At 42.2% G+C, this 25,736-nt stretch overlaps 1 protein-coding gene across 3 annotated transcripts in view; it reads left to right on the top strand.

Annotated features, from left to right (window-relative positions):
- Positions 1-24,968, top strand: part of LOC140427017 (protein Jade-1-like) — a 268,434-nt gene extending 243,466 nt beyond the window's left edge. For all 3 annotated transcript variants that reach the window (XM_072512418.1, XM_072512419.1, XM_072512417.1), the window contains exon 13: positions 11,823-24,968. In XM_072512418.1, coding sequence (XP_072368519.1) covers positions 11,823-12,763 — 941 coding nt within the window. In that variant the 3' untranslated portion in view covers positions 12,764-24,968. The remainder of the gene's footprint in view (positions 1-11,822) is intronic.
- The last annotated feature ends 768 nt before the right edge of the window (positions 24,969-25,736 follow it).

Genomic DNA, 25,736 nt, shown 5'->3' with positions numbered 1-25,736 from the left:
GCGAACGATGACGCCTGCTGACCTCCTTCCCGGCCCGGGGTGTAGTATCAGCCTCCTCTCCTCCACGGAGTCAACGAGGGTCTCCAGTTCGCCGTCCCGGAAGCTGCCCTCCTTGCGGCCATGTTGGCTGCGACGCTTGTGTGTGGGAGGGGGAGAATGGACTATGTGCAGCCGCGGCTTCGCGTCACTCATGGAACCGGCGAATCGGCCGCCGGTCCGTTAACAATGTGTTGAGTTTCCCGATATGCCCGTGCTAGTCCCTTGGGGAGCGGTTGAATTGCTGCAGCTGTGGACCTGATCACGCCGTCGTGAAACTCCACCATTTACACGACGGCGTCAACACTTAGTCTCCAGAATAGAAAATTCAGCGCACTGCCTTTAAGTTCAATAACCCCAAGACGAATAAGGAATTATACTTCAGATCCCAGAGGAGCCCCAATTTTACTACGATCCCAGACCCCAACAGTGGCTCGGATACCAGACTGAAACTCCAATATTTTACTTTATTTTGTGGGACTCTGCGGAAAAGAATACTTCATATTCAGTCCAAAGATGTGCAGGTTAGCTGGATTGGCCATGATAAATTGCCCCTAAGTATCCAAAGGTTAGGTTACAGGGCTAGGGATAGGGTGGAGAATTGGGCCTAGGTAGGATGTTCTGTCAGAGGTACGGTGCAGACCCGATGGATGGATGGCCTCCTTCTGCACTGTAGGGATTCTATGATGATATGATTCGCTCCGGAGTGATTGTACAAAAAAATAGGGATTTGGTAATTTTAAAACAACTTCATTTTTGACACAGAACTAAATCTTTAATCTCACACCCGAAAATGGCTGACAATTACCCCTTAAACAATACTAGTAAATACAATACCCTTAATTACTATCTCTATTCACAATTAAACAGCAAGAAAGGAAATACATACAGCTCTCATCTATCCTACTTCCCAATGGCACATTCTTGCTTTCCAGAACGGATTTGGCTCCTGTTAGAACCACTGCAGACGCTGACTGGATGTCTTCAAAAAGCAGTTTCAACTAATTTATTTCAGCTCCCCCCCCCCCCCCCCCCGCCCCCCCCGCATCCTCATACAAGTCTGCATTGCTTTAAATACTATTCATCTTTCTTCAACTATTCTACTGTGAGAGTAATTACCTTACTTGTGGACTCCGTGTTAGCCAGATCAGAACTCAACTCAAAATCTTTCTCAAAAGGTCTGCCTACCTTAGCTCCACCCAGCAATGGCATCATCTCCCCAGGCTAAAACCGCATTAACTCCCCAGGGACTCCCCTTAGTCAAACAACAGTGGATTAGCCCAGGCTTTTATGATGGTCAATTTCACCTCTGGCTCCTAAAAGCTTTATGGTCTTGCAAAGCAAGATTATTTTAAAAACATGACTACTGCAGTCAAATATACTCCAACCCAGGCTTATAACCCTTAAATTCCAAATTCCTGCATTCGTCACAAGGGGCATTGGAGGGGAATGGTTTGGTTATCTGTGTCAAAGGCTGCAGGTCGAGAAAGACAAGAAGGAAAAGTTTACCTTCGTGGCATTAAGTTTGGGAGGGCCTCAGGGGAAATGTGTACTTCCGGTTTCCTGACTAAAATTTCCTCCTCTCCCACCTCCCTCTAAATGTTGGGGCCATTGTATCTAGGATTCATACAGACAGTAGAGACAGAAGTCAGTTTGGTTAAGATTGGAACTTAACTTCCAGAAATAAAAAAATACTAGTGTAGCTTTGTCCACAGCATTTTTCAGTCTGTACACTGTGCATTACTGAGCATTGTGATTCAGTAAACAATATCAGTTCAGTGGTGGTATGTGATGCCTTTCAAAGAAACCTGTTAGAAACAGTTTGTGGTGATATAGGGATTGCAGAATTAAAGTGAAGAAGATCAGAGAATTGTTCAACAATTAGTATGAGATTATTATACATGCCTATCTGTATGAAAAGTACAGGGTCTAGCACTCAAACGATTGTCATTTCTATAGACCCTTTGCAAGAATAGTTGCATTTCCCACTGAATCATCTGTGTATGATGGGACAGGAAAAGAAACAACAGGAGAAGTCTTAATCAGCAACATTTTAGAGTACTTCCACAGTTCCACCATGGGCAGCGAAATACAATTTAAAACAGATAAGTGCTGAACAACACATGCGAGTCTGAACGATATTAAATTTCTATCCGGTTGATTTATTACGATGAAACTTACAGTGCAAAGGGATTTGAGGAAAGGAAATCATAGACCAGTTAAAATACCTCGAGACTGAAAAATGGTGATAAACAAGGAAACAGAATTTGTGCATGTCGAAGATGATGCATTTAAATTATAATGCATTAGTGAAACGGGCCTTCTATTCATCTTCATTTGTCATAAGCTTGCCTAGGGACATTTACATATTAAAAAGGGGCTAGGGGATGAAGAGAAACAGATGCATGTACATTAGATTTCTAATCATAGAGGGGAAATCAAATAGGCCAAACACTTTACACAGGAGGAAAGGACGGTAAATTATTCAGAGAAGTTACTGTGCTATGCAATAATTGGTGTTGGATAGATGAAAAGTAAAGCCCCATTAAATTCTCTTTGGGAAAAGAGTTAATAAGTAAGATTCAGAATAAAGCTTTCTCTACTCTGCAGAAATGCATCCTTTACCGCAACAGTACGATACTTTGTTTCTCATTTATCAGCCATCCATCCTTGTAATCTCTCTTGAGAATTCCCAACATACACCAAACTATGGGCAATTTTAGCTTGCCCACATGCAACTAGGCAAGAATGCCAGTTAAATGCCTTACAAATGCAGGGACTGTGGAACCATTCAATGCTGCACAGCAGTCTAGTGAGCAGAGTTGGGACTCAGATAGGACACGTGATCGGCGCAGACTTGGAGGGCCGAAGGGCCTGTTCCTGTGCTGTATTGTTCTTTGTTTCTTTTGTTTCATAGAATAAAAGGGACAGTAGCAACATGGATGTGAAGTTGGCTTAGTGTTAGGACACCCTGGGCGAGTGCTCGGTCAATTCCAGCGCCACTTGATCCAGAGTCTCAACACAATTGAATTAACCGATAATTCTTAGAAAAATACCCAAAGTCTTTGGCCCTTGGCTGCCCAATAATTATTCACCATGATTGTAAATTGAAACACAATTTTTATTTATAACAAGAACTGTAATGAAATATGCAGCAAAACAACTGGTTAACTATTATCTAATTCCTAATCCCCCACTTTAACTTGCCCCCACCCTCTGCATACGCATACAAGACAGATAAACACAGAGGAGAGGGTGTAAAAAATTGATAAGTAAAGTCTTGGTTTCAGATGGTTGTTTCTAGCACACTTTCCTTCAAACCAGGCTTTCGGTTTGAGATTTCTGCTTTCCAGTCTGTAATGGTTTTCACTGTAGATTCATTCAGGTCTCTGCAGTTTCAGAAATAGAACAACTGACAGCCTTTCTGGAGAGAGAAGGCAGGGAAGGTCCTTTCCCCTGAGTGTCCAGGACTCAAACAGCTCCTTGGGTCTCTGAAAATCATTCTGCTCGAGTAGGACCCAATCACCACTGGGCAGAATATGTTCTTTTGGCCAATTCACCTGACAAATCATTGGGGCTCGTATATTGCAAGTACCAATCCATATTGTACTCTGTCATGCAGTGTCATAATGCCAACATGTTACTTTTGACTCCTCCGCACCCCTCCCAACTTGCTTCCTAACAGTTGATTGATATCTCATCTAAATTGCCTTTACTTCACTTGTGAACCTAAAAGGTGAAACTTGCCAAATATTTGACCATACTGCAAAATTTGAGAATCACAAGATGGCAATCAGAAATCAAGAACCCCCATTTTCGTCCAACCTGCCCCAAACATCAGCCCATCCCAGGAATGCCGAGGTCATGGGCCAGGTTTCTGGTACCGAGGTTGTTAGCTGAAGTCGGGACATTTTGTGACTTGGCAGACCCACCTCAGTTTAAAGGGCCCTATCACAGGCAATTGTTGCTCTGGGGAGACGAGAACAGGGGAGAGTCTGCCCTGCCAACCCCAGGCGCATATGGTAGGTGGTCATAGGAACAGGCAAGTGCTGAGGCTGTTTGATTAGAAGGCCACCTCGGTTCTCTGGAGCTTCCTCCCAGTTGTATTAAAAGAGGTTAGATCCTCTAACCCTCACCCAGCACTCACTCTCACCTTTCCCCACCCACTCTTTATGTCAACTTCATGCTCCATGCTACCTATGCTACCTCCATGCATGCCCACTCCATGACTCCCATGCCCATTCAGTAGATACATTATGCAGAATCAATAAGCCATATAATAGCAATGGCAATTGTTAAAATGCTGAGGAATAGAAACATTAATTCAGAAACCTGATTTGAACAAAACCTGGTGTTCATACAGCCCTATAAAAGTGTCTAGTCAGGCAGAGCCATTAGGATATCAGTAACAGAAACTTTACCCACTTCACTCCCTTTAATCTTGTGCAAATAAACATGCAGACATTGACAAAAGAGATCACAGAAAGAATAACATAATATAACCTCATAAAGATGTCAATCAGACAAAGTGAACACTCCATTTCAGTTTGTCCAAACAGATTCCCCGTTGAACTAATGCATTTGTGAGTCTCGAAGCTCAGTCAAGCATTTATAATAAACCCAAGTGGAGTACCAGATGACAAGCCATGTTTCTGCTGATAATGTTTCCAGATGGCAGATGATGCAAAACGTTTTGGCTAAATTCCCAATTGGATTTATTGGTGATTATCTTGTACTGGTGTCCTGTAGTTAGGCTCTTCCCATCAAGTGGAAACATCCTTTCCATATCCATTTTATTAAAATATTTCATAATTTTAAAGATGTCAGCATTTTTTCAAGTGAAAAGAGATCCTTTTCTGGTATATGTACCCACGCATTTCTGATACCATCCATGCATACCGTTGCATCTTATGTACTTTTATGTGACCACCAGTTCTACATGCAGTTAGTATGGTCGAACAAAGTTCAATACTGGTTTAGCATAGCTACCCTATTTTTCAATTCTATTCCTCTAGAAATAAACTAGGGTGCTTTTTTTATTATTGTCTTGCTAACCTGTATATCTTCCCTGCCTTGAGGGGAATTTTTTCATCATTGTTTTGCTTCAGATTGAAATAGCTTTAAACTCTCGGAGTTAAGCGGGTCTGCTGGCTAGAGAATAAGAGGTCTCCACAGCACACAACTTAGCAAAGGCTTTGCTGCTAACTGCAAGAAGGTGTAGCTCCTTTCTAGGTTAGCGTGCAGCTCTCCTCACCACAAATACATAGCTGAAGCACCTATCCAAACAACTGATGGTCTGACGGAGGAAATACCAATCAATCTGGAACCTCACCCACCCCCAATGTCTAAACCACTTCCAAAGAGGAGTAAGCAGGCCAGCAGGAAGGAAATCAGCTAGGGGCAGGTATGCACAACAGCAATTCCGAGCAACAAGGCCAGTGTAAGTGAGATTTTCATAGAAAGGTATGTACAGGAGGAGCACAGACATTGCACCTTTGGAGCCATCCAAACAAGTTAGTTGTGGAAATTGTTACAGTGAGTTCACATGCCCAGAATCTCCTTTGCTGCTTCCAAAACATCTGCTATTAGTAGACAGGAATTTCAGATTGCAAGCCAAAACAAATTCCGAATGGTAAAAATGCATTTTAGAAAAGGAACATTGCCTCCAGCACTGACTTCAAATGATAGAAGCAGAGAAGGTTCAGTAGGAGGTTTTAGACACAGTGGCTGAAGCTGATGCATGGCGGGGTCGACTGGTGTGCCAAGGAGCTATTGACATTAAAACCTCTGATATGAGCTGTGCCATCTCCATTACTGCCACCCCAGTACTCTGTTTATTTTTCCTTTTTCTTTTGTAAAGGTAGTCATGATAGTGAAACATGTCAGTATTTTGCCTGAAAGAAAACATGACTCCTTTGAAGTCACCAATTTGGAGGTGCAACTTCAGATAGTTAGGAAATCGGAAAAATTATGTGGGATCATTGTTTTGTGAGCAGATGTGACAGCTTAATACGAACATGTGAAATAGGAGCCGAAGAAGGTCATTCAGCCCCTCAAGCCTGCTCCGCCATTCAAACAAGATCAAGGCTGACATGTTTGTATTTTGAATTCAACATTTCCATCAATCCCCGATAAACTTTGATACCTTTGCCTAAAGTGTGAAATATTTTTGCCTTAAAAATATTCAGTGACCCTAGTTCCACTACCTTCTGAAGCAGAGTTCCAAAGTTGTACAACCCTCTGAGAGATAAAAATTCTTCTCATCTCTGTCCTATAATGGCAACCCCTAATTTTAAAACTGTGCCCTCTAGCTCTGGACTCATCCACAAGAGGAAACATCCTTTCCACATCCATTTGATCATGACTGTTCAGGATCTTATATACTTTAAAAAAAAAAAAAAAAATTTAGAGTAGCCAGTTATTTTTATTTTTCCAATTAAGGGGCAATTTAGAGTGGCCAATCTACCTAACCAGCACATCTTTTTGGGTTGTGGGGGTGAAACCCACGCAGACATGGGGAGAATGTGCAAACTCCACACGGACAGTGACCCAGGGCCGCGATTTGAACCCAGGTCCTCAGCGCCGCAGTCCCAGTGCTAACCACCTTATATACTTAAATAAGGCCACCCCTCCCTCTTCTAAACTCCAGTGGAAACAAGTCCAGTTTGTCCAACCTTTTCTTGTAAGGCAACCTATTCATCTCTGGTATCAATCTAGTAAACCTCATCTGAACCAGTTTCAATACATTTACATCCTTCATGAAAAAAAGGAGACCAAAAACTGCACACAGTATTCGAGATGCGATCTCACCAATGCCCCATATAACTGCAGCATAACATCTTTACTTTTATAGTCAATTCCTCTCGTCATAAAGAATAGCATTCCCTTGGCCTTCTTGATTACATGCTGTACCTGCATACTAACTTTTTCTGACTCATGCATGAGAGCACCAAGACCCCTCTTACCTTGAACTCTGCTGTTGCTCTCCATTTAAGTAATACTCTGCTTTTTATTTCTTTCTGCCAAAGTGTACAACTTCACCATTTCCCACATTACACTCCATCAGCCAGATTTTTGCCCATTCACTCAATCTATCTATATCCATCTGCAAACTCTCATGCCTTCTTCACAACATATTTTCCGACCTATCTTTGTGTTCTTGCAACTTTAACTGCCATGCCTTCGCTCCCCTCATCTAAGTCAATGATGTAAATTGTAAAAAGTTGAACCTCACAGCACAGACCCACTGTGGGACTCCACTAGCCACATCTTACCAATCAGACAAAGACCCATCTATGCATACTCTCTGTTTTCTGCCAGCCAGCCAATCTTCAATCCATTCTAATGTGTTACACCCTTTGCCATGAGCTTTTATTTTCTGCGATAATCTTTGATGTGGCACCTTATCAAATATGCCTTCTGGAAATCCTAGTACTGTACATCTGTACAGGTCCCCTTTATCCACAGCACATGTTACTCCTTTAAAGAACTCAAATAGAATACCTTCCATAAAATCATTCTGACTCTTCCCAATGTAACTGCCTAGCTATAATCACCTTAATGATCGATCCTAACACCTTCCCCACGACAGATCTCAAGCTAACAGGCCTACATTTTCCTGTTTTCTGCCTCCCTCCTTTCTTCAATAGAGAGGCTATATTTGCTACTTTCCAGTCTGATGGAACCCTTCCAGAACCTAGTAAATTTTGGAAAATTAACACTAACATATACAACCTCTTTTATGACTGTAGGATCAACTTCAACTGGATCCAGAGATTTTTCAGCCTGCAGCTCTATCAGTTTGCGCAGTACCGCTTCCCTAGTGATTGAAATTTCACTAAGTTCCTCTCTCCCCTCCAGCTCCTAATTTACAGCTATAACTGGAATGTTTTTTGCATCCTTGATAGTGAAGACAGATGCAAAATATTTGTTCATTTCACCTGCCATTTCCTTATTATCTACCAATGATTCACCATTCTCACTCTCCAGAGGACAAACACTCACTTTATCTACTCCTTTCCTGTTTAAATACCTGTAGAAACTCTTGTTATACATTTTTACATTTCTCGCCAGCTTCCTGTCATACTCTAATTTCCTTCTCCTGATTAACCTTTTAGCTATTCTCTGCCATTCGATATATTCTAACCAATTATCTGATCTTTGCGCAGTCATATGCTTTTTCCTTAAGTTTGATTCATTCCCTAACTTCTTTAGTTAACCATGGATGGTGGTCCTACCTTTAGAATTTTTCTTTATAGTAGGAATATACTCATTCTGAGTATTCTGAAATATTCTCATAAATGTCTACTACTGCTTCTCCATTGATCTATCCCCCAGCCTTGTATCCCAGTTAACCTCAGCTTTCATGCCCACGTAGTTGCCTTATTTAAGTTTAAAATACTAGTCTTGGACCCACTCTTCTCCCTTTCAAAATGGATGTAAAATTCTATCATGTTGTGGTTACTACTACCGAGGGGACGTCATTAATTGTTCCTGTCACATCACACTTTACCAAGTCAAATATAACCTCCCAAGGCTTTTTACACGTACATAAAAAGCAAGAGGGTAGCCAGGGAAAGGGTTGGCCCACTGAAGGATAGGCAAGGGAATCTATGTGTGGAGCCAGAGGAAATGGGCGAGGTACTAAATTAATACTTTGCATCAGTATTCACCAAAGAGAAGGAATTGGTAGATGTTGAGTCTGGAGAAGGGGGTGTAGATAGCCTGGGTCACATTGTGATCCAAAAAGACGAGGTGTTGGGTGTCTTAAAAAATATTAAGGTAGATAAGTCCCCAGGGCCTGATGGGATCTACCCCAGAATACTGAAGGAGGCTGGAGAGGAAATTGCTGAGGCCTTGACAGAATTTTGGATCCTTGCTGTCTTCAGGGGATGTCCCGGAGGACTGGAGAATAGCCAATGTTGTTCCTCTGTTTAAGAAGGGTAGCAAGGATAATCCCGGGAACTACAGGCCGGTGAGCCTTACTTCAGTGGTAGGGAAATTACTGGAGAGAATTCTTCGAGACCGGATCTACTCCCATTTGGAAGCAAATGGACGTATTAGTGAGAGGCAGCACGGTTTTGTGAAGGGGAGGTCGTGTCTCACTAACTTGATAGAGTTTTTCGAGGAGGTCACTAAGATGATTGATGCAGGTAGGGCAGTAGATGTTGTCTATATGGACTTCAGTAAGGCCTTTGACAAGGTCCCTCATGGTAGACTAGTACAAAAGGTGAAGTCACACGGGATCAGGGGTGAGCTGGCAAGGTGGATACAGAACTGGCTAGGCCATAGAAGGCAGAGAGTAGCAATGGAGGGATGCTTTTCTAATTGGAGGGCTGTGACCAGTGGTGTTCCACAGGGATCAGTGCTGGGACCTTTGCTGTTTGTAGTATATATAAATGATTTGGAGGAAAATGTAACTGGTCTGATTAGTAAGTTTGCAGACGACACAAAGGTTGGTGGAATTGCAGATAGCGATGAGGACTGTCTGAGGATACAGCAGGATTTAGATTGTCTGGAGACTTGGGCGGAGAGATGGCAGATGGAGTTTAATCCGGACAAATGTGAGGTAATGCATTTTGGAAGGTCTAATGCAGGTAGGGATTATACAGTGAATGGTCGAACCCTCAAGAGTATTGAAAGTCAAAGAGATCTAGGAGTACAGGTCCACAGGTCATTGAAAGGGGCAACACAGGTGGAGAAGGTAGTCAAGAAGGCATACGGCATGCTTGCCTTCATTGGCCGGGGCATTGAGTATAAGAATTGGCAAGTCATGTTGCAGCTGTATAGAACCTTAGTTAGGCCACACTTGGAGTATAGTGTTCAATTCTGGTCGCCACACTACCAGAAGGATGTGGAGGCTTTAGAGAGGGTGCAGAAGAGATTTACCAGAATGTTGCCTGGTATGGAGGGCATAAGCTATGAGGAGCGATTGAATAAACTCGGTTTGTTCTCACTGGAACGAAGGAGGTTGAGGGGAGACCTGATAGAGGTCTACAAAATTATGAGGGGCATAGACAGAGTGGATAGTCAGAGGCTTTTCCCCAGGGTAGAGGGGTCAATTACTAGGGGGCATAGGTTTAAGGTGAGAGGGGCAAGGTTTAGAGTAGATGTACGAGGCAAGTTTTTTACGCAGAGGGTAGTGGGTGCCTGGAACTCGCTACCGGAGGAGGTAGTGGAAGCAGGGACGATAGGGACATTTAAGGGGCATCTTGACAAATATATGAATAGGATGGGAATAGAAGGATACGGACCCAGGAAGTGTAGAAGATTGTAGTTTAGTCGGGCAGCATGGTCGGCACGGGCTTGGATGGCCGAAGGGCCTGATCCTGTGCTGTACATTTCTTTGTTCTTTGTACTCTGGTTGGTTTTAGAATGTGCTACTCTTAAGAGACTCTCTCAAAAGCATTCTAAGAACCCTTAATCTAAGCTACTACTGCCAATCTGATTTTTACAATTTATATGATAGAATCCCTACAGTGAAGTCCATTCAGCCCATCAAGCCTGCACCGGCTCTCCGAAAGAGCACCCTACACCCCTGCGCTATCCCCATAACCTCACCCAACCGTGGCAATTTAGCATGGCAAATCCACCTAACCTGCAGATCTTTGGACTGGGGAAGGAAACCCGGGTCTCCTGGAGGAAGTACATTCTCCTGGGAGAATGTACAAACTCCACACAGTCACCCAAGGCCAGAATTGAACTGGGTGACAGTGAGGCAACAGTGCTAACCATTGTGCCAAGGTGCCGATTAAAATCACACAGGATTATTCCAACCCTTTTATCACAAGCATCCAATAATTATTCTTGTATACTTTGTCCTACATTGTGGTTACTGTTAGGAGGCCTGTAGACCACTCCCACTAGTGACTTGTTTCCTACTATTTCTCATTGCCACTCAAACCGATTCTGCAGCCTGATTTTATGAACCAAAGTCATCTCTAACTATTGCACAAATGCCATCCTTGATTAATGGTACTACCCCTCCCCTTCTTATTCTTTCTGGATGTCAAATGCCTTCAATTGCCAGGGCCAAATCCTTGTCATCCTGCAGCCATGTCTCAGCAATGGTTATCAGATCATATTTATTTACTTCAATGTGTGCTATTAAAGTTTGCTACGACTGCTATGCACATTTTGAGGCTTTCGTTTTCCTTTTGCTATCTTTGTAACATTTAACCTTGATTTTTGGTGCATCCTTCGGTTAAAGGTGGACTAAGTGCTGGGTTCAAGCTTATACAGCCATCTCCTTGTTTTTACTGAGCAACTGATAGACCTCGATTCTCTCCCTCAATCCAAATAACCTTTTCTCTCAGATATTCCCCATGTGCCACCTGCTGTAAACTGCTGTAAACTGGCTGTATTTAGAGGTTTGCCGTCTGCCCCCAAGTTGCCTTTTCTTCAAAGGCAATTCCATCAATAAAACTTCCAATTTCTTTTTGTTAATGGAGAGATTTCTGGGAGCTTTTAAAACTTTCCCGCCTGGTTAATCAGTCTCCACCAAAAAAAATTTGCTGGTTCCCAATGAGCACTGCGACCTTCCTAATTTGCCCCCACCCTCCCCCAAAATCTGCACCGCCCTCCAGGGGAGTAATTGTACAGCCCAGTCCCTTCCATCGAAAATCACACTATCTGGTTTCTAATCCCATAGATTTTGGCCTGATATTGAGTAATTCTGAATTGTAGCTGGCAGTTGGTAACGGGCAGAATCTTAATTCTTAATTGTGTATGCTGGCTGCCGCAAAGTATAAAATTTAGGTTTGCTCATTATAGAATTTCTTTTCTAGGTTTGTCGTCCTCCATTTCATTGGATGGGGAACTTTTGCAGAATTGGCTGGCTCAGACTGTTCAAGTTAAGACAGAAAATCTCCTGAGCCATTGGTCTTTACATAGCGGTGCAGGAGATGAAGAGACTACAAGTTTCCTGTCAGATAATCTTCTGCATGACGAGCAATCATTACTTAGCATTGGTTCAGTGAACCGTGCTGGAGATCCTCAGACAGAACCATCCTACGCACTGGGAAAAAAGTCCAGACACAAAGCAGGGGAAGACAGTAAGCCTAAATCCCTGAGAGATTGCACAGGCATCATTCACACCAAGAATCAAGATAAGAAACAGCCAAACTCTCCACTGGATGGCACATCCTGGTCCGATAACTCCAGTGAACTTTCCACCCAAGGCAGTTACGCAAATGGGTCTAAAGGACCAGGGTCGAAGGCCAATGGAAGTCACAAAAGGGCCAACGATGTGCGAAAGACCAGCAAAAAGCAGGCCTCACATCATTCCAGTTCCAAGGCAGCTCCCCCCAGCACATCACCAATAAGGAATATTGGTGAAATGTTGGACTATTTTGAATCTGCTTCACCTAAACCCAGTTCTTCAGTTAAAGTGCCTAATGCATCCACAAACCCTAAATCTTGGGTAACTTTCAAGATTCCAAAACCAAGAGAAAGCGACAGGAAGTCACAAGTGCAGAAGCAGGATCTGGGAAACAAATATCAGCAGCTGAGCCCAGATAGAGAAAAAAAGCCCAAAGACACATCTAAGGTGAAGCGACTCTTCGACAATGAGACTGATGGTTATTTTTCTGATACTGAAATGAGTGACTCGGACACAGAATCTATGGCTAACAGGTCACAAAGGCTTCAGCGCTTAAATCCAGAAAGTGTGGTTGTACACAGAAAATGTGGCGGAGAGGTTGTCAGAAGGAGCATTCTGGCTTCCTAAATATCCAGACCAATTGGATAACGAATAGTCATGCGGTTCAAAATCCACAGTTACTACTCTCGCACACATTTCTGCTGATAATCTGACCTAAAAAATGCTTACTCTGCAAGTTCCAACTTAATGGTTAAAGTTTCAGTGTCACTTACTCTCTTTATTCTTCCCTACAGCTGCCAGCCTAATAAGAGTCTCAAGTAGTGAACGTTTAAAATTCTAGTCAGTAAAAGCCCTTTGAAATAGGTGACTTAACTTGTAATAAACCAGCATACAGTCAAAGTAATTATGGTATATAGTGTGTAGTTTATGCCCTGGCAATCTGTAAAGAAATTATTCCATGCAACTGCCAGTTATTTGATGCCTTATACTTGCAGACAATACATCACTGTCACCTTTATTCCCCTGCTGAATTATGCATCTTCTAACAAATTCCTGCATGACAGTAGGAAAAGTCCATAAAATAAACCTTAATTAAAAAACAGACAAAAACTATACACTATATATTATAAAGCTAAATGGTTGATAGTCAGTTTAAGGTAGTGATTCAGTCTTCAAAAGAATTATGCTATCATTCGTAAACTCATCAAGCTTTAGTCTTGAGATTCGTGGCATCTTCCAGATTTCTCGATTGAATCGCTGCCTTCTAACTCACCGCCCATCTGTTATCCTACATATGATGTAGAAACATTTGCTGAGTTTAGTTTCTGGTTCTGCACTGTCATAAAGTCACAAAGGGGCTAAAAAGTCACCCTGTTCACTATTTTGAGGGGTGTTCTTTGCTCTATCCAGCTTGGCAATCTGTCATGCTGGCAGTCTGGTGGGAGACGTCATGCCCCTGTGGTTGAGATTTTGAGAAAGAAGAGCTACTACTCGCTGATGGACAAGACAACGTGCAAGGAGAAAAAAAAAAAAATTATTAGAATTTTGTGGGATTCATCTTCTAAAACTAAAGCACAAAATGCACTTTTTGGAAGTCTGTCACAATGAAGAAAGTGCTGACTTCATAGGCCGTACAAGATTTGCAAAGCAAAAGGGATTTTTTTAAAGTACTTTTTTGAAATTTTAGGAAGTAGCCAGGCGCTGAAAAGGAAATTACAACAGTATCAGATGTAATGTACACTGGAATCTCATACCCAGTAACACAGTTTATTACATAATGTTCTAGGTGTGTTATATACAGTTGCACTCTTATTAGAATATAGGAGTGCAACACCCTATAATACACCTGAATGTGTACCTAGTAACAATACATAACCTTTGAAATTATGCCACAGAGCATAAACTTTGAAATTCACCCCTCCACTATTTTAAGAAATAAATTAATCTATTTATTTTAAACAGGTTAACAGTTCACTAACATAGCGAGAGAAATTCCAGGCACCATCCAAACCCTGGTATCCAAGGCATAATTTCTGGGCCTTAGTCTTGTATGTAATACTCCCAGTAACACTGTATGTATATATACATATATATGTGTGTATAAGAATGTCAAACAGTGAATTATTAGGGCAGATATGTCTCAGCCTGCAGTAATCGCACTATCATGGAGTTACAAATTTCTGTGGGTCGCTTACTACCCCATGACTGCTCTGCTGCCACATTTGCTGTGGACTTGAACGGATGCCCACCCGAATCAACCGGCAGCTGCATTAATGTATGTAAAATGGGTTTCTTAGGACCCCAGGACAATTCGGAGGGACAACTGGATAGAGCTAGCTCTGTGCATATTCCATCCAGTGAACTGTGTGGTCAAGAGAAAGCGGCCCCAAAAATAACTAAAGTAATTGTTTTTGTTGGGCCAGGCAAGGCAGGAGTGCTACTCAGGGATCCACAAAAATAATGTGGGCCACTGCCACTCCAGCCATTTCCCCAACCCACAGCCCTCCTCCCTACCAGACCTGCCTCCCCCTCAGTCTCTAACCTACTGATGCTGCGCTGGTAAGCTGCAGCAAGAATGTCCATTCGGGGGAAGCAGCTGACTGGCAGCATGGCAATGAGGCCCTGCCTCCCACAAGCAGAATGCTACCTGAATATTTCATGGCTGGAGTTGCGGTCAACCCTATTTTACAAGACATACGCAGGTGTGTTATGTATGTAACATATTGTATTACATAGGTGAATGCTATATCTCGCAACACAGACTGCAATTTACCATATATTACATATATTCAGGTGTGTTCTATCCAGTAATACACAGAGTAATATGAATGCAGGAGTGTTACATCCCTATACAGAAGTATGTTGAATACACAATAATTCTACATAGCGTAATACCTGGTGTATTTCTTGGTAAAACCCTCTCAAGTATCAAACTCTCAAATGCTATTTTAATGGTAGGATCAGCACCCAATTCTCTATTGTACATTTTTACGGACATATTGGGTGAATGAAAGCTAAATCCAAAGGACAAATCTCAATTTTCCAAATTTCCTCCTTTAGAAAGTCAATATACATTGGTTCCAGCACAGGTTTCCAGTGCCCCTTGGTAAGATTAACAGGCATGGGGGCAGCTTCTGTATGCTAATGACACCCAGCTCTACCTCTACACCCCCCGCCCCCCCCAGACCCAGTTGATACACTACCACTTCTGGGCTTTTGGATTGTCTGACATCACGGCATGAAAGAGACAAAACCCCCACTAATGGATACTTAGAAGACATTAGTTTCAGCTCTCGCCAAGCCTGCACCATTACCATAATTTTATTCTCCTCACCAGCAATTTGCTCAGGCAGAATTCAGATGTGCAAAAGAATGCTTCTTCCCACTATATTCACATCTCACCTCTTCTGTTACGAAGCCCTTACCCAGCTAAAGATTTGATTTCTCTAATCTCTTCCTCACTGGCCCATTAAATATCAACTGTGTCTAAACATTCCACCAGTTACCCCATACTAAGACTGGAGTTAGACCTGCTCCCACAACAACGAGGTTACTTTACAGGATGTGCAATGAAACCCCGTTTTGCACACGTAATCTGGGTTTCTGACACACATCCTTTGAAGTGTGGGCAAAACTGAAGCAGCTCAAAGGAATTTCCCATCTTCTGACTCTCTTGCTCATCATCTTGTACATGCTGACATATGTGTAACCCAGCCCCCCACCATTTAAAATTTGAAACATGTAAAATCTTTATTTGCCATTAAATCTCAATCATAGCCTCATCATAGCCTTATATGATCTCCTGCACCCTGGCACTCTGGCCTTTTTTGATAATTCCTTTCCATTTAACCCACCATTAGCACCAAGGCCATCAGCTAATTCGCCAGAACTTCCTCCCTAATCTTTGTTACATTACACTGGTCACTTGGCAAAAATATTAAGAAAATTAGGTTCATTCACATTGAATGAAAATCCTATAAAACTTGCTATTGGCACCCTGTGGCATGATAATAATTTCAAATTTCAACTAGTCATAGCCTTTAAGCTTTACAACCACAATCAAGTTTGTGGTGAGAAAGTTCAAAGAAGGTTTATCAGATGCCTAAGATAGAAGACCAATCACATTGTATTGTAAGCTAAAAGATAACCTTGTTTTGGGAAGCTTTTAATGTTCACTTCTAAATCTAGTTCTTACTTTTTTCTTAAACATGTTAATCGTTGGGTTTGTCAACAAGGTGTGGTCTAACTCTTCTTTTCTTGGAATATTTATACTTTGCACAGAAGACTTTTGTGACAGGAATTTCCTGTCAACAATAGGAAGTGCTTACATGAAGAGCTTCCTGACGGTGTTTGATAGTTTCTGAAAACTAACAACCGGAGATATCTAAACCAAAGTTACAGCACTACTGGCCAATAAGAAACCACTAAGACTGAGCTCTAATCTTGAGTAGAGGTTGCCTGTGTTTTTTAGCGCCTGCAGTCTTGTAGAACGGGTCTAATGTAACACATGGCCATGATGATTGATTTAGATTCTCAATGATTGAAATTTCAACAGCCTCCATTAAAATGCACAATTTAGAATATGCTCTCGGTCCATTTTGATGCACCAGGTCTCAAATTGAATAAGCTCTGTATATCCACCAGGGCAGCAAAGCTATGTTTCCCCCATTTTTCTTTATTCACTGGCAGTAATGAACACACATGGCTCAGATCCACTATGGCTTAGGGCTGGCTCTGGGTTTGACAGCATTATGCCGTATTGAAACCTTCAAAAGTGTCTCCAACAAACCACTCCTGCTGCACCAAATAATGTAACTAGTTTAAAATGGCCTTAATCCTAGGCCTGCTTCAAAACATGTTGCTATGAAACGTGCCAGATAAAATACAACCTAGAATTGCGAGAAATGATAAAACAGGGTTCATTTATTTAACTGTTTATATTAAACCACAGCAGTTATTCCTTATCTTGAAGTAAACAGTCAACTGATGTTGACTGCATAGCATTGTCTTAGTATTGCTGTTGTATGGATCAATATGTTGGACCACTGCATTACCTTTACTGGGTTTTCTCTAAAATAATTGGGATGTCTGGGTAAACAGCCACCAGCATTTCTCCCTGCACATCGATAACTTGGGGAGGGGAGTTGGGGGGGGGGGGTGTAAATTACATCTGTGAGCATCTGTTCTGTTTAAGAGGTTTCTTGCTTGGAAAGAGCCTGCACCTGCAATTTGCCACACAATGTGCCAAAAGTGAGTAGAGATGGGTAAGGCTGGAAGAACCTCCACCGTCCATAACAAGGCAGCCTCATTCTTCCACATTTGCTTCCCCGGGCATCCTATTTAGTTTAGGGCAATTCCTATATATGTGTAATATGATGTCAAGGCTACCAGTGCCCCACAAATACACTTCTGTACCAATAACTACTTCAAAGTACAAAAATAGGTAATTTAAATATTTAATCTGAAGTTTAGCATTCCAGCTTATTATGATGTTGATGTTCTACAGCTCATGAACATTTAATTCAAGTGTGAAAATGACACCAAATAAATGAAATAGACAACACAAGATGCTGGGCCCTCCAGCAATTGACCAATGCCAAGCCTGTTGTATGAGTATATTTAGATCAAAACAGGACTCTTTGACAATTTAATATAGCTGATTTAATATGAGTGTCCCTGAATATGGGTATCTGACAGGTTAGTTGGTAAATTCATTGCGTGCTGATCCCCTGTTCTGTGCTGATCTCAGTCATAGTAGTAGATGCGTTGCAATTGGCCGATAATATCTGAGCTAGGGAAAGGAAGAAAAACGTAGATTTGTCATTCTTGATTGGTGTCTAATGGGTGTACAGATTGAGTTGGGTTAGAATTCAGCAGTTAAGCTTGCCCTTGTCGAATTGCCATAGTACTCAATGTCTCAACTCACATATGTGGATTGTCTACTTGAACATGGTGCAGTGTCTGTCACATGATCCCCAGTACAAGTCACTGTCTTCAAGAGAGCAGAGTGGCATCACGTATCAGTATTCTTCAATATGAATATCACTAGTTTTAGAAACAAATGTCCAACTGTTCTTGCACAGAATTACGCATAAGTTCAAAGCGACACCTTACTAAGACCGTATCGTTTCAGAATATTAGCCAGTGCATGTTCTGCAGTTGTAAAGATTCAGTTATTAGTCCTTAATTGCAAAGATTGGCATTGCTTGCTCCCTGTAGTGTTAGGAGTCCCTGATAACCTTAAAACCGTAAGAGAATTCTGTTGTTGTCACACTAACAATTAAATGCAGCCAGGTACTGCGATCTCGTATTGATTCTGTTGCTTCATTGCGTTTCCACCTGAGACAGCATGAAAAGGAGGGAACACATAATCAACAAACAGAAGCCTCCAAAAATCAAAAGCTCAGACATTTTTATGAATAGGAAGTTCTAGTTCAAGGAAAATGCAATCGGAACAATCAGTTTCTCTGCAGTCACTTCAATCCTGAAAGAGATCAAATTGAACTCCTTATTAAGAGGTTAGGAGTAAATAGGAACATTGGTACAAGGAGCCTGTCTTCCCGTAAAATGGGACCTACATGCCATTCTCTTTATGATCGATCAGCTCCTTACCATTTCCGATATAATAAATCATCTTGGAAGTAATGAAGATATCAATCAGTGGGCATTTTGTTTGTGTTGCCCATTGTCAATATGCCTTTAAAACGTAGCAAACGTATGTGATCCATTTTGTTCAAAAAAGTTATGAGGTGAAACCATCGGAGAATTAAATGTCACTTTATTGTGAGCATACAGGAACCTGTATTTCTGTCAGTCCCAGATGCCTGGTCTTCCTGGACAAAACACCACCTGTAGTTGAGAGCATAATGCCCCTCTCCCAGATGGCTGCTGATGTAGCTCGGAGTTCATCACAAGTGGATGCATGAAAATGACAGAAGCATGACTGGCCCTCTGGTATTCTCAATTCTGCTCCTCTGGGAAGACAATTGGCCAGCTCCCATAACAACTGAGATAGTAGTTGTAGAGGAAACCGTTCTGTGTCCCTGGCAGCCATAGAATTGTGCAGTGCTCTTTCAATGCAATCATGCACCAAAAAGAGTTCTTGCTTTTACTAGTAACTAGCCATTCTGTTAAGAGTGAAACTGCAGCCTGTAAAGTGTGCACGGCTCACTTTAACTTGTTATCCTTACAGTTGAATTGATACCAGCTAACGGATGTATAACTGCACAATTTTACTGGGAAGTCCATATTGTATATGCTCTTTTTTCTCCTCTCGGTCAATGTTGTTCATGTCCCAATCTGAATTTCATTATCTCATGCAATTCTTCCCTCCCAACTGCTGCAATCTAAAACTGGCAGTGGAAATCATGGGCTCGTGCACTTAAACCCAAAGGAAAGTTGGTAGGGGGAAGAAAGAATGGTGATTGTGTTGTTAAAAAAAAATCACAGGTTAATTTAAACTCCTGTGGAGCACAAGCGCACCAACTGTGAAATTATTTATCAAGCTCTCAAGAATAGTTATTTTAGAACGAGATGTCACAGATATAGGTTGAGAGGCATTATATTTAAAACTGAGATGAGGAGGAACTACACCTTGCAGAGGGTAGTGAATTTGTGGAACTCGCTGCCCCATAGTACGCTGGAGTCTGAATCATTAAATGGTTTCAAGAAGGAGATATTTCTGATTTTAAAAAGTGGATTAAAGGGACATGGGGAACAGCCAGGGAGGTGGATTTGAGACCAGTAAGAGATCAGCCATGATCTGATTGAATGGAGGAGTAGGCTGGAAGGCTAAATTGCCTATTTCTGCTCCTAATTCCTATGGACTTCTGCTTGTTCCAATAGTTGGCACCCTAGAGCTTTTCCACCCACAGAGTCCTGCAACAAGAGTAAAACAACTTAAAGTGGGTCGGTGCAGACTCGATGGGCCGAATGGCCTCCTTCTGCACTGTATGTTCTACGTAAATGTGTCTGAGTTCCTTGCAGTTTACAGTTGGCATTCTTTCAGAACGTATATCCTTCCATTTATCTTCCAGTTGTTCACTCTGAGCTGAATAATCTTTCCCACCTAGGATAAAAATTGTGTTTACTATCAAAACCCGTATAAGATTCCAAACAATTTGAAACTTCAGATATGAGTTAAAGGACCTGTCCATTTTGTAAATCTAAAACTGGATTTCCAAGACATGGGGCGAGATTCTCCACTCCCGCGCCGGTTGGGAGAATCGCCTGGGCCGCCAAAATTTCCCAGGACGCCGGTCCGTCGCCCTCCCGCGATTCTCCCAAGCGGCGGGAACGGCCCGGTTGAGTTCCGCAGGCCGGAGAATCGCCAGAGACACCCAAAATGGCGATTCTCCGGCACCCCCGCTATTCTCAGGCCCGGATGGGCCGAGCGGCCAGACCAAAACGGCGGGTTCTCCCCGGCGCCGTCCACACCTGGTCGCTGCCGTCGTGAACGGTGCGTGAACGCTGGGGGGGCGGCCGGTGAGGGGGGATCCTGCACCGGGGGGTCCCTCAAATGTGGGGTGGCCCGCGATCGGTGCCCACCGATCGTCGGGCCGTCCTCTGAAGGAGGACCTCCTTCCGCGGCCCCGCAAGATCCGTCCCCCATCTTCTTGCGGGGCGGACTTAGAGAGGACGGCAACCACGCATCCTGGCCCATTGTCGGGGCCTGAATCGGTCGGGATCGGGGCCGTTTCGCGCCGTCGTGAACCTCGACGGCGTTCACGACGACGCGGCCACTTCGCCGTGGGAGTGGAGAATCCCGCCCACGGGCTTTGAGTTTGTAATTTTTTTTTTAAGCCATAAACGATTTTGCATCAAAATCATGCACCCCCATATCTGTTTCTTGAGTACAGGAAACAAACTGGAAAAATAAGGTAGGAAGAATTTTTTTATTCAAAGAGGGATTCATGTTTTATAAACCTCGTGTTCAGGATAGGAAAAGCAGAAATATGCAGTTGGATGTGTTAGTTTGGCAGAAAGATGAGCTGATAGTTTTTTGGACAGCCTATCTTACGGATCTAAGATTGTAGAAATCCAGTTTATGTTGCCGTTGTTGGGAACAGAAGGGTAGACAGTTTTGCAGTAAATTTCACAATTTAATTTAAATTTATTATTCAAGGTCTTCCTCAAATTCTTATTTAAATACATTGGATGATTTATCAAAACCACTTCTGAATCTGGCTTTCATAAATTGAAAAGCCATATTTTATTATAAACACATTAATACTCAGAGTTAGACCCGTGAATGTTGCTGACAGACCATGTTCTCTTAAATAATTAAGAATAACACACGTGTGGTTGTAATTCCAGGATAATTATCTTGCTTACAATGCTGAGAAGTACATAATTCAAAGTATATATGTAGAGACTCCGTTAACAATAATGAAGTGTGCATGCCCTGTTTATGCAAATCCTTCCCTCTTTCCCGTGCAACCTTTGTGACCGAAAATGGGCAATAGCTCTCAAGAACACTAAGCAAATATTAAGGCATTGTGGCACAGTGGTTAACACTGCTGCCTCATCGCACCAGGGTCCAATTCCGGCCTTGGGTGACTGACTGTGTGGAGTTTGCACGTTTTCACCGTGTCTACATGGGTTTCCTCCGGGTGCTCCGGTTTCCTCCCACAGTCCAAAGATGTGCAGGTTAGGTGGATTGACTATGCTAAATTGCTCCTTAGTGTCCAAAGATGTGCAGGTTAGGTGGATTGGCCATGCTAAATTGCCCCTTTGTGTCCAAAGATATGCAGGTTAGGTGAATTGGCCATGTCAAATTGCGCCATAGCTTCCAAAGATGTGTAGGTTAGTTGGGGTCATGGGAATAGGGTGGAGGATTGGGCCTTGGTAGGGTGATCTTTCAGAGTGTTGGTGCAGATGCCATGGGCCGAATGATCTCCTGTGCTGAGGGAGTCTATGGAAGTAAATAAAAGTCTACGTCATTAAATTTTTAAAAATAAAATGGATGTAGGTATTGCAGACCAAAGATAGATTACTCTCTGCTTGTGAAGAGAAAGTCTTCATCCAGACCAAACAGGTAAACACCATTGTGAGAGGGAAGATGTGGGGGTAGTGTTGAAGCCTATCAGGTTGATTGTTTAGGGAATGGCCCATATTGGTGGTGGTGGGGGTGATAGTGGTGGTAGGGACAAGGAGAGGGAAAATAAACTTTCTAAGAGAACAAAAATAGGGCTTTGGAGTCCAGTCTGCTGGCATATTGTCGATTCATGTCTGGGGCTTGGGTTTGAATTAAATTTGCTTAGTTCTTAGTGGGAGTGGATGCACAAAGCATAACCCTAATTTTAAACAACATTTGCAGTGTTTCTGGCAGTCCCATTGACAGCTGGTATGGGAAATGAAAAGTCACCCTTGTACAGTAGTAGGCTTCTTTCTGAGGTTGGGTTTGAAGCTGGGAAACGTTTTTACTTTACAGCTGACATACTTTATCTGACCTGGGAGCAGCTAAATTGTCCCAAAAATTGGAAAATGTTTCATGCTCATGTCGATTAGTTAAAAAGGTTTCCAAAATAACAAACATTTCTTTTTTTTGAATATGCTACTTTGGAGGTCATGACTGCAGGAGGAGGGCCAAACAGACCCCAAAACCTGCTCGGCCATTTTGTAAGATCATGACTGATTTGATTTTGTCATCCACTCCACTCCCCTGGCTGCTCCCCATTACCCTTGACTCTTCTCGAGTTCAAAATTGTGCCTATTTTCAGCCTTTAATGTATTCAAGCCCCCACAGCTTTCTCTGAGGCAGAGAATTCCAAAAGTCAGGAATATCTATCAGACTGGACTGTCATGAATCGCCCTGATTTTATGATTTCGGAAACTTTTTTTTCCCCTCCCTCCAAGTAATCCCTCCCAAGTACCTGCAGTGTGTGTGACTTAAGCAAACCTGGTTACCTCATCTCATCTTGGGTGTTAAGATACCCAGTGTGTTTTCCTGGAATGCATCTAACTGAGATGTAGGCGCTCTTTGCTATTTCTCAAGATCTCTATGTATGAGAGAAAATGCAGTATGCAGAAGGACAGTCTGTTTAATGAGTCCCTGTGGTGCACATAATGGTGAACACGCAGGAGTGAGTTGGAGAGTGGACTCTGATCGAGGGTGGTTTACGTGGAGTTGAAGAATTCTGAGTGCAAGTTGCAACTAATAATCTAATAGTGGTTCAGATGGTTTGTGTGTGTATAATGACAGATATTAGGAGTGTATTACAGACCGGAATCTAATTCAGAGAACCCTGTTGGTTTTCATGTGTAATAACAGGCTTCCAGGAGAGGATCAGCAGCTCAGGAGTTTGTTCATAAGCTGAGCAATGTACAATTCTCACCGACTCCTCTTGATTAGATTTGAGCCTTTAAGCTGCTCCCTGTCTGTTTCTGTTTAAAGATTTGTGCTGTTTTACTTTTAGGAGATGATTTCATTTGTGAAATGTATTTTTAAACTGGTAGGTCTGAGTGCAGAAGCTGTCTGCCAGTGCACCACTGATGTCAGATGGTGCTTGCAACTCAGAATTCTGAAGGCATCACTGCATTTTATTGGAAAATAGCTTGCAACTAAGAAATTCTAACACCAGTGTAATAAATATTTTTTAAAAACACAACAATGCTTTATTAAGGAGAGGTAGCCAGTGCGTCTAACATTGTATTGTTATAATTTTCCAGTTGTAGCATATGTAGACTAGTCCAGATATTTCACACTTGATCATTGATTTGGAGTCATTACATAAGCCTTTTGAATGGTCAGCTCATGACTGTTCCTAAAAAAACTGATGAAATGACAGATATTTCAGAATGGGAATTCTGCAGTTTCTCAAATGGAGTCAGATTTAGACCCTAGATTACCTGTGCTTGCTGTATTAATGTAAAGGGCATATAGATTCGGTAATGTAGTGTAAAAAGAGATATAGGCAACATTTTAAAAACATTTTCCATATTCAGGTTCTGTTAGACTGTAGCAACAGTATGTACCATAGGAACTCCAGACCTTACTGAACACACTGCCTTTTACCAGTACTTGTTTCAATGTGCTTAAATAGTTAACAATATATTCACATACGCTGTTTGCTGATACTGTATTCCAATCCTAGACCATACTGCCTGCTGAGTAGTTTCTTCCGTCATATGTACTCATTACAGAAAACGCAAAAGAAAGGAATCTTGTCTGTTGTCCGAGTCTAAGTTGCTGTCTGCGCTGTATGTAAAATATTAAAACTCAGTGTGAACTCTTGGGGGGGTCACACAATTATGGCAAACGGGAGGCCTTGTGTGTCTTGTTTCAAGGAAAAGCGATGTGCCATTTGTTAATAATAAAGAGAATAATGGAGATGATATATATAAAGAAGAAATGCTATTTTAAATTATTTTTGGCTTTTTTTTGCAATATTTATTTTCTTGTATTAGAGTACTTATAAATCCTTTGTAGAGAAGAAATGTATTTTCCATTAGTGCAAAAGAAATCGTATAAATTGCAGATCTATTAATCTTTTGTACATTTTCCATGTCAGCGACCTTTAAAGCAATATGATGTATCAGAAGTTGTGTACTTTGTGTAAATGCATTGCTGTTAGTATTGACTTGGAATTGCTAAGTTCTCTAATTGCCCCTTTTGGGGTCTCAATTGGAGCAAAGTTGCATTTCAGAGTCTTGAGGAGAGAGACTCTCAATAGAGATACAGAAAGATCTTGTACAGATAGAGAAAGACTATACAGAGAGGGATCCTGTGCACAAAGAGAAAGAAATCGCTGATTACTGAGTTTGATAACTTGGCATTTGTCAGTTCATTGGCAGCATACAATCAATAAAGCAGTGTTTTACAAGTAAACAATTGTCTTCCTTTTTTTCACCCACTTCTTTCCCTCCTAATCCTGATGAGTTGCACTAGAGTCCTGTTGTATGTGTATGGCAACTCATCCAAGAAGTTCATCAGTTGTGTGGTGTGATATTGGGCAGAATTTCGACTCCTGTCAGAGGCAGGACTGGAGGCAGGAAGGGCTTAAAGTTGGTGTCTTGCAGCAGTACATTGGGTTGGCAGCTTGTTCCCGCCTCATGGTCATTCTTGTTCTGGGACGAGATGGGGGTGCTGACGGCTTCTGCCCACAAGTGACATGGCGCTTATCAGGCCAAATAAATGGCCTTTTAAGGTCATTCGGCTGGAGCTGAGTGGAATTGTGCGTTCCCCAAACCACCACCCCCGCCCCCAAGGCTGAAACATGGCCAGGGAATGAAGATGGCCTTGTTGCATTGAACAAGGGCAACATTCCAACCTGCTAAGTTTTTAAAATCTTTTCTCACATTGTGTGCCCACTCCCTTCCATGCATTGATAGCCCCTCCTTGGATATTGGGGATGCTGATGTGTTGTTGGAGGGCCCCCTGGACCTGGGAGCCTGTCCATCATCCTTAATTGAAGGTAAAGGATTTCAGGACATCTGATGGTCAGGGAAGGTGCTATATAAGGTCAGGGACGATGCTATATAAATTAAAGTATTTGTTTTAATTCAATCATGGAATTTCGGCGTCACAGGTCAGCCCAGGATTTATTGCCATCCTTAATTACCCTTGAGAGTGAGACTACCATCTTTTTTTTAATGCAGT

The sequence above is a fragment of the Scyliorhinus torazame genome, chromosome 7 (assembly GCF_047496885.1).
Source record: "Scyliorhinus torazame isolate Kashiwa2021f chromosome 7, sScyTor2.1, whole genome shotgun sequence".
NCBI lineage: Eukaryota > Metazoa > Chordata > Chondrichthyes > Carcharhiniformes > Scyliorhinidae > Scyliorhinus > Scyliorhinus torazame.
This window is presented reverse-complemented; position numbering and strand designations above follow the sequence as displayed.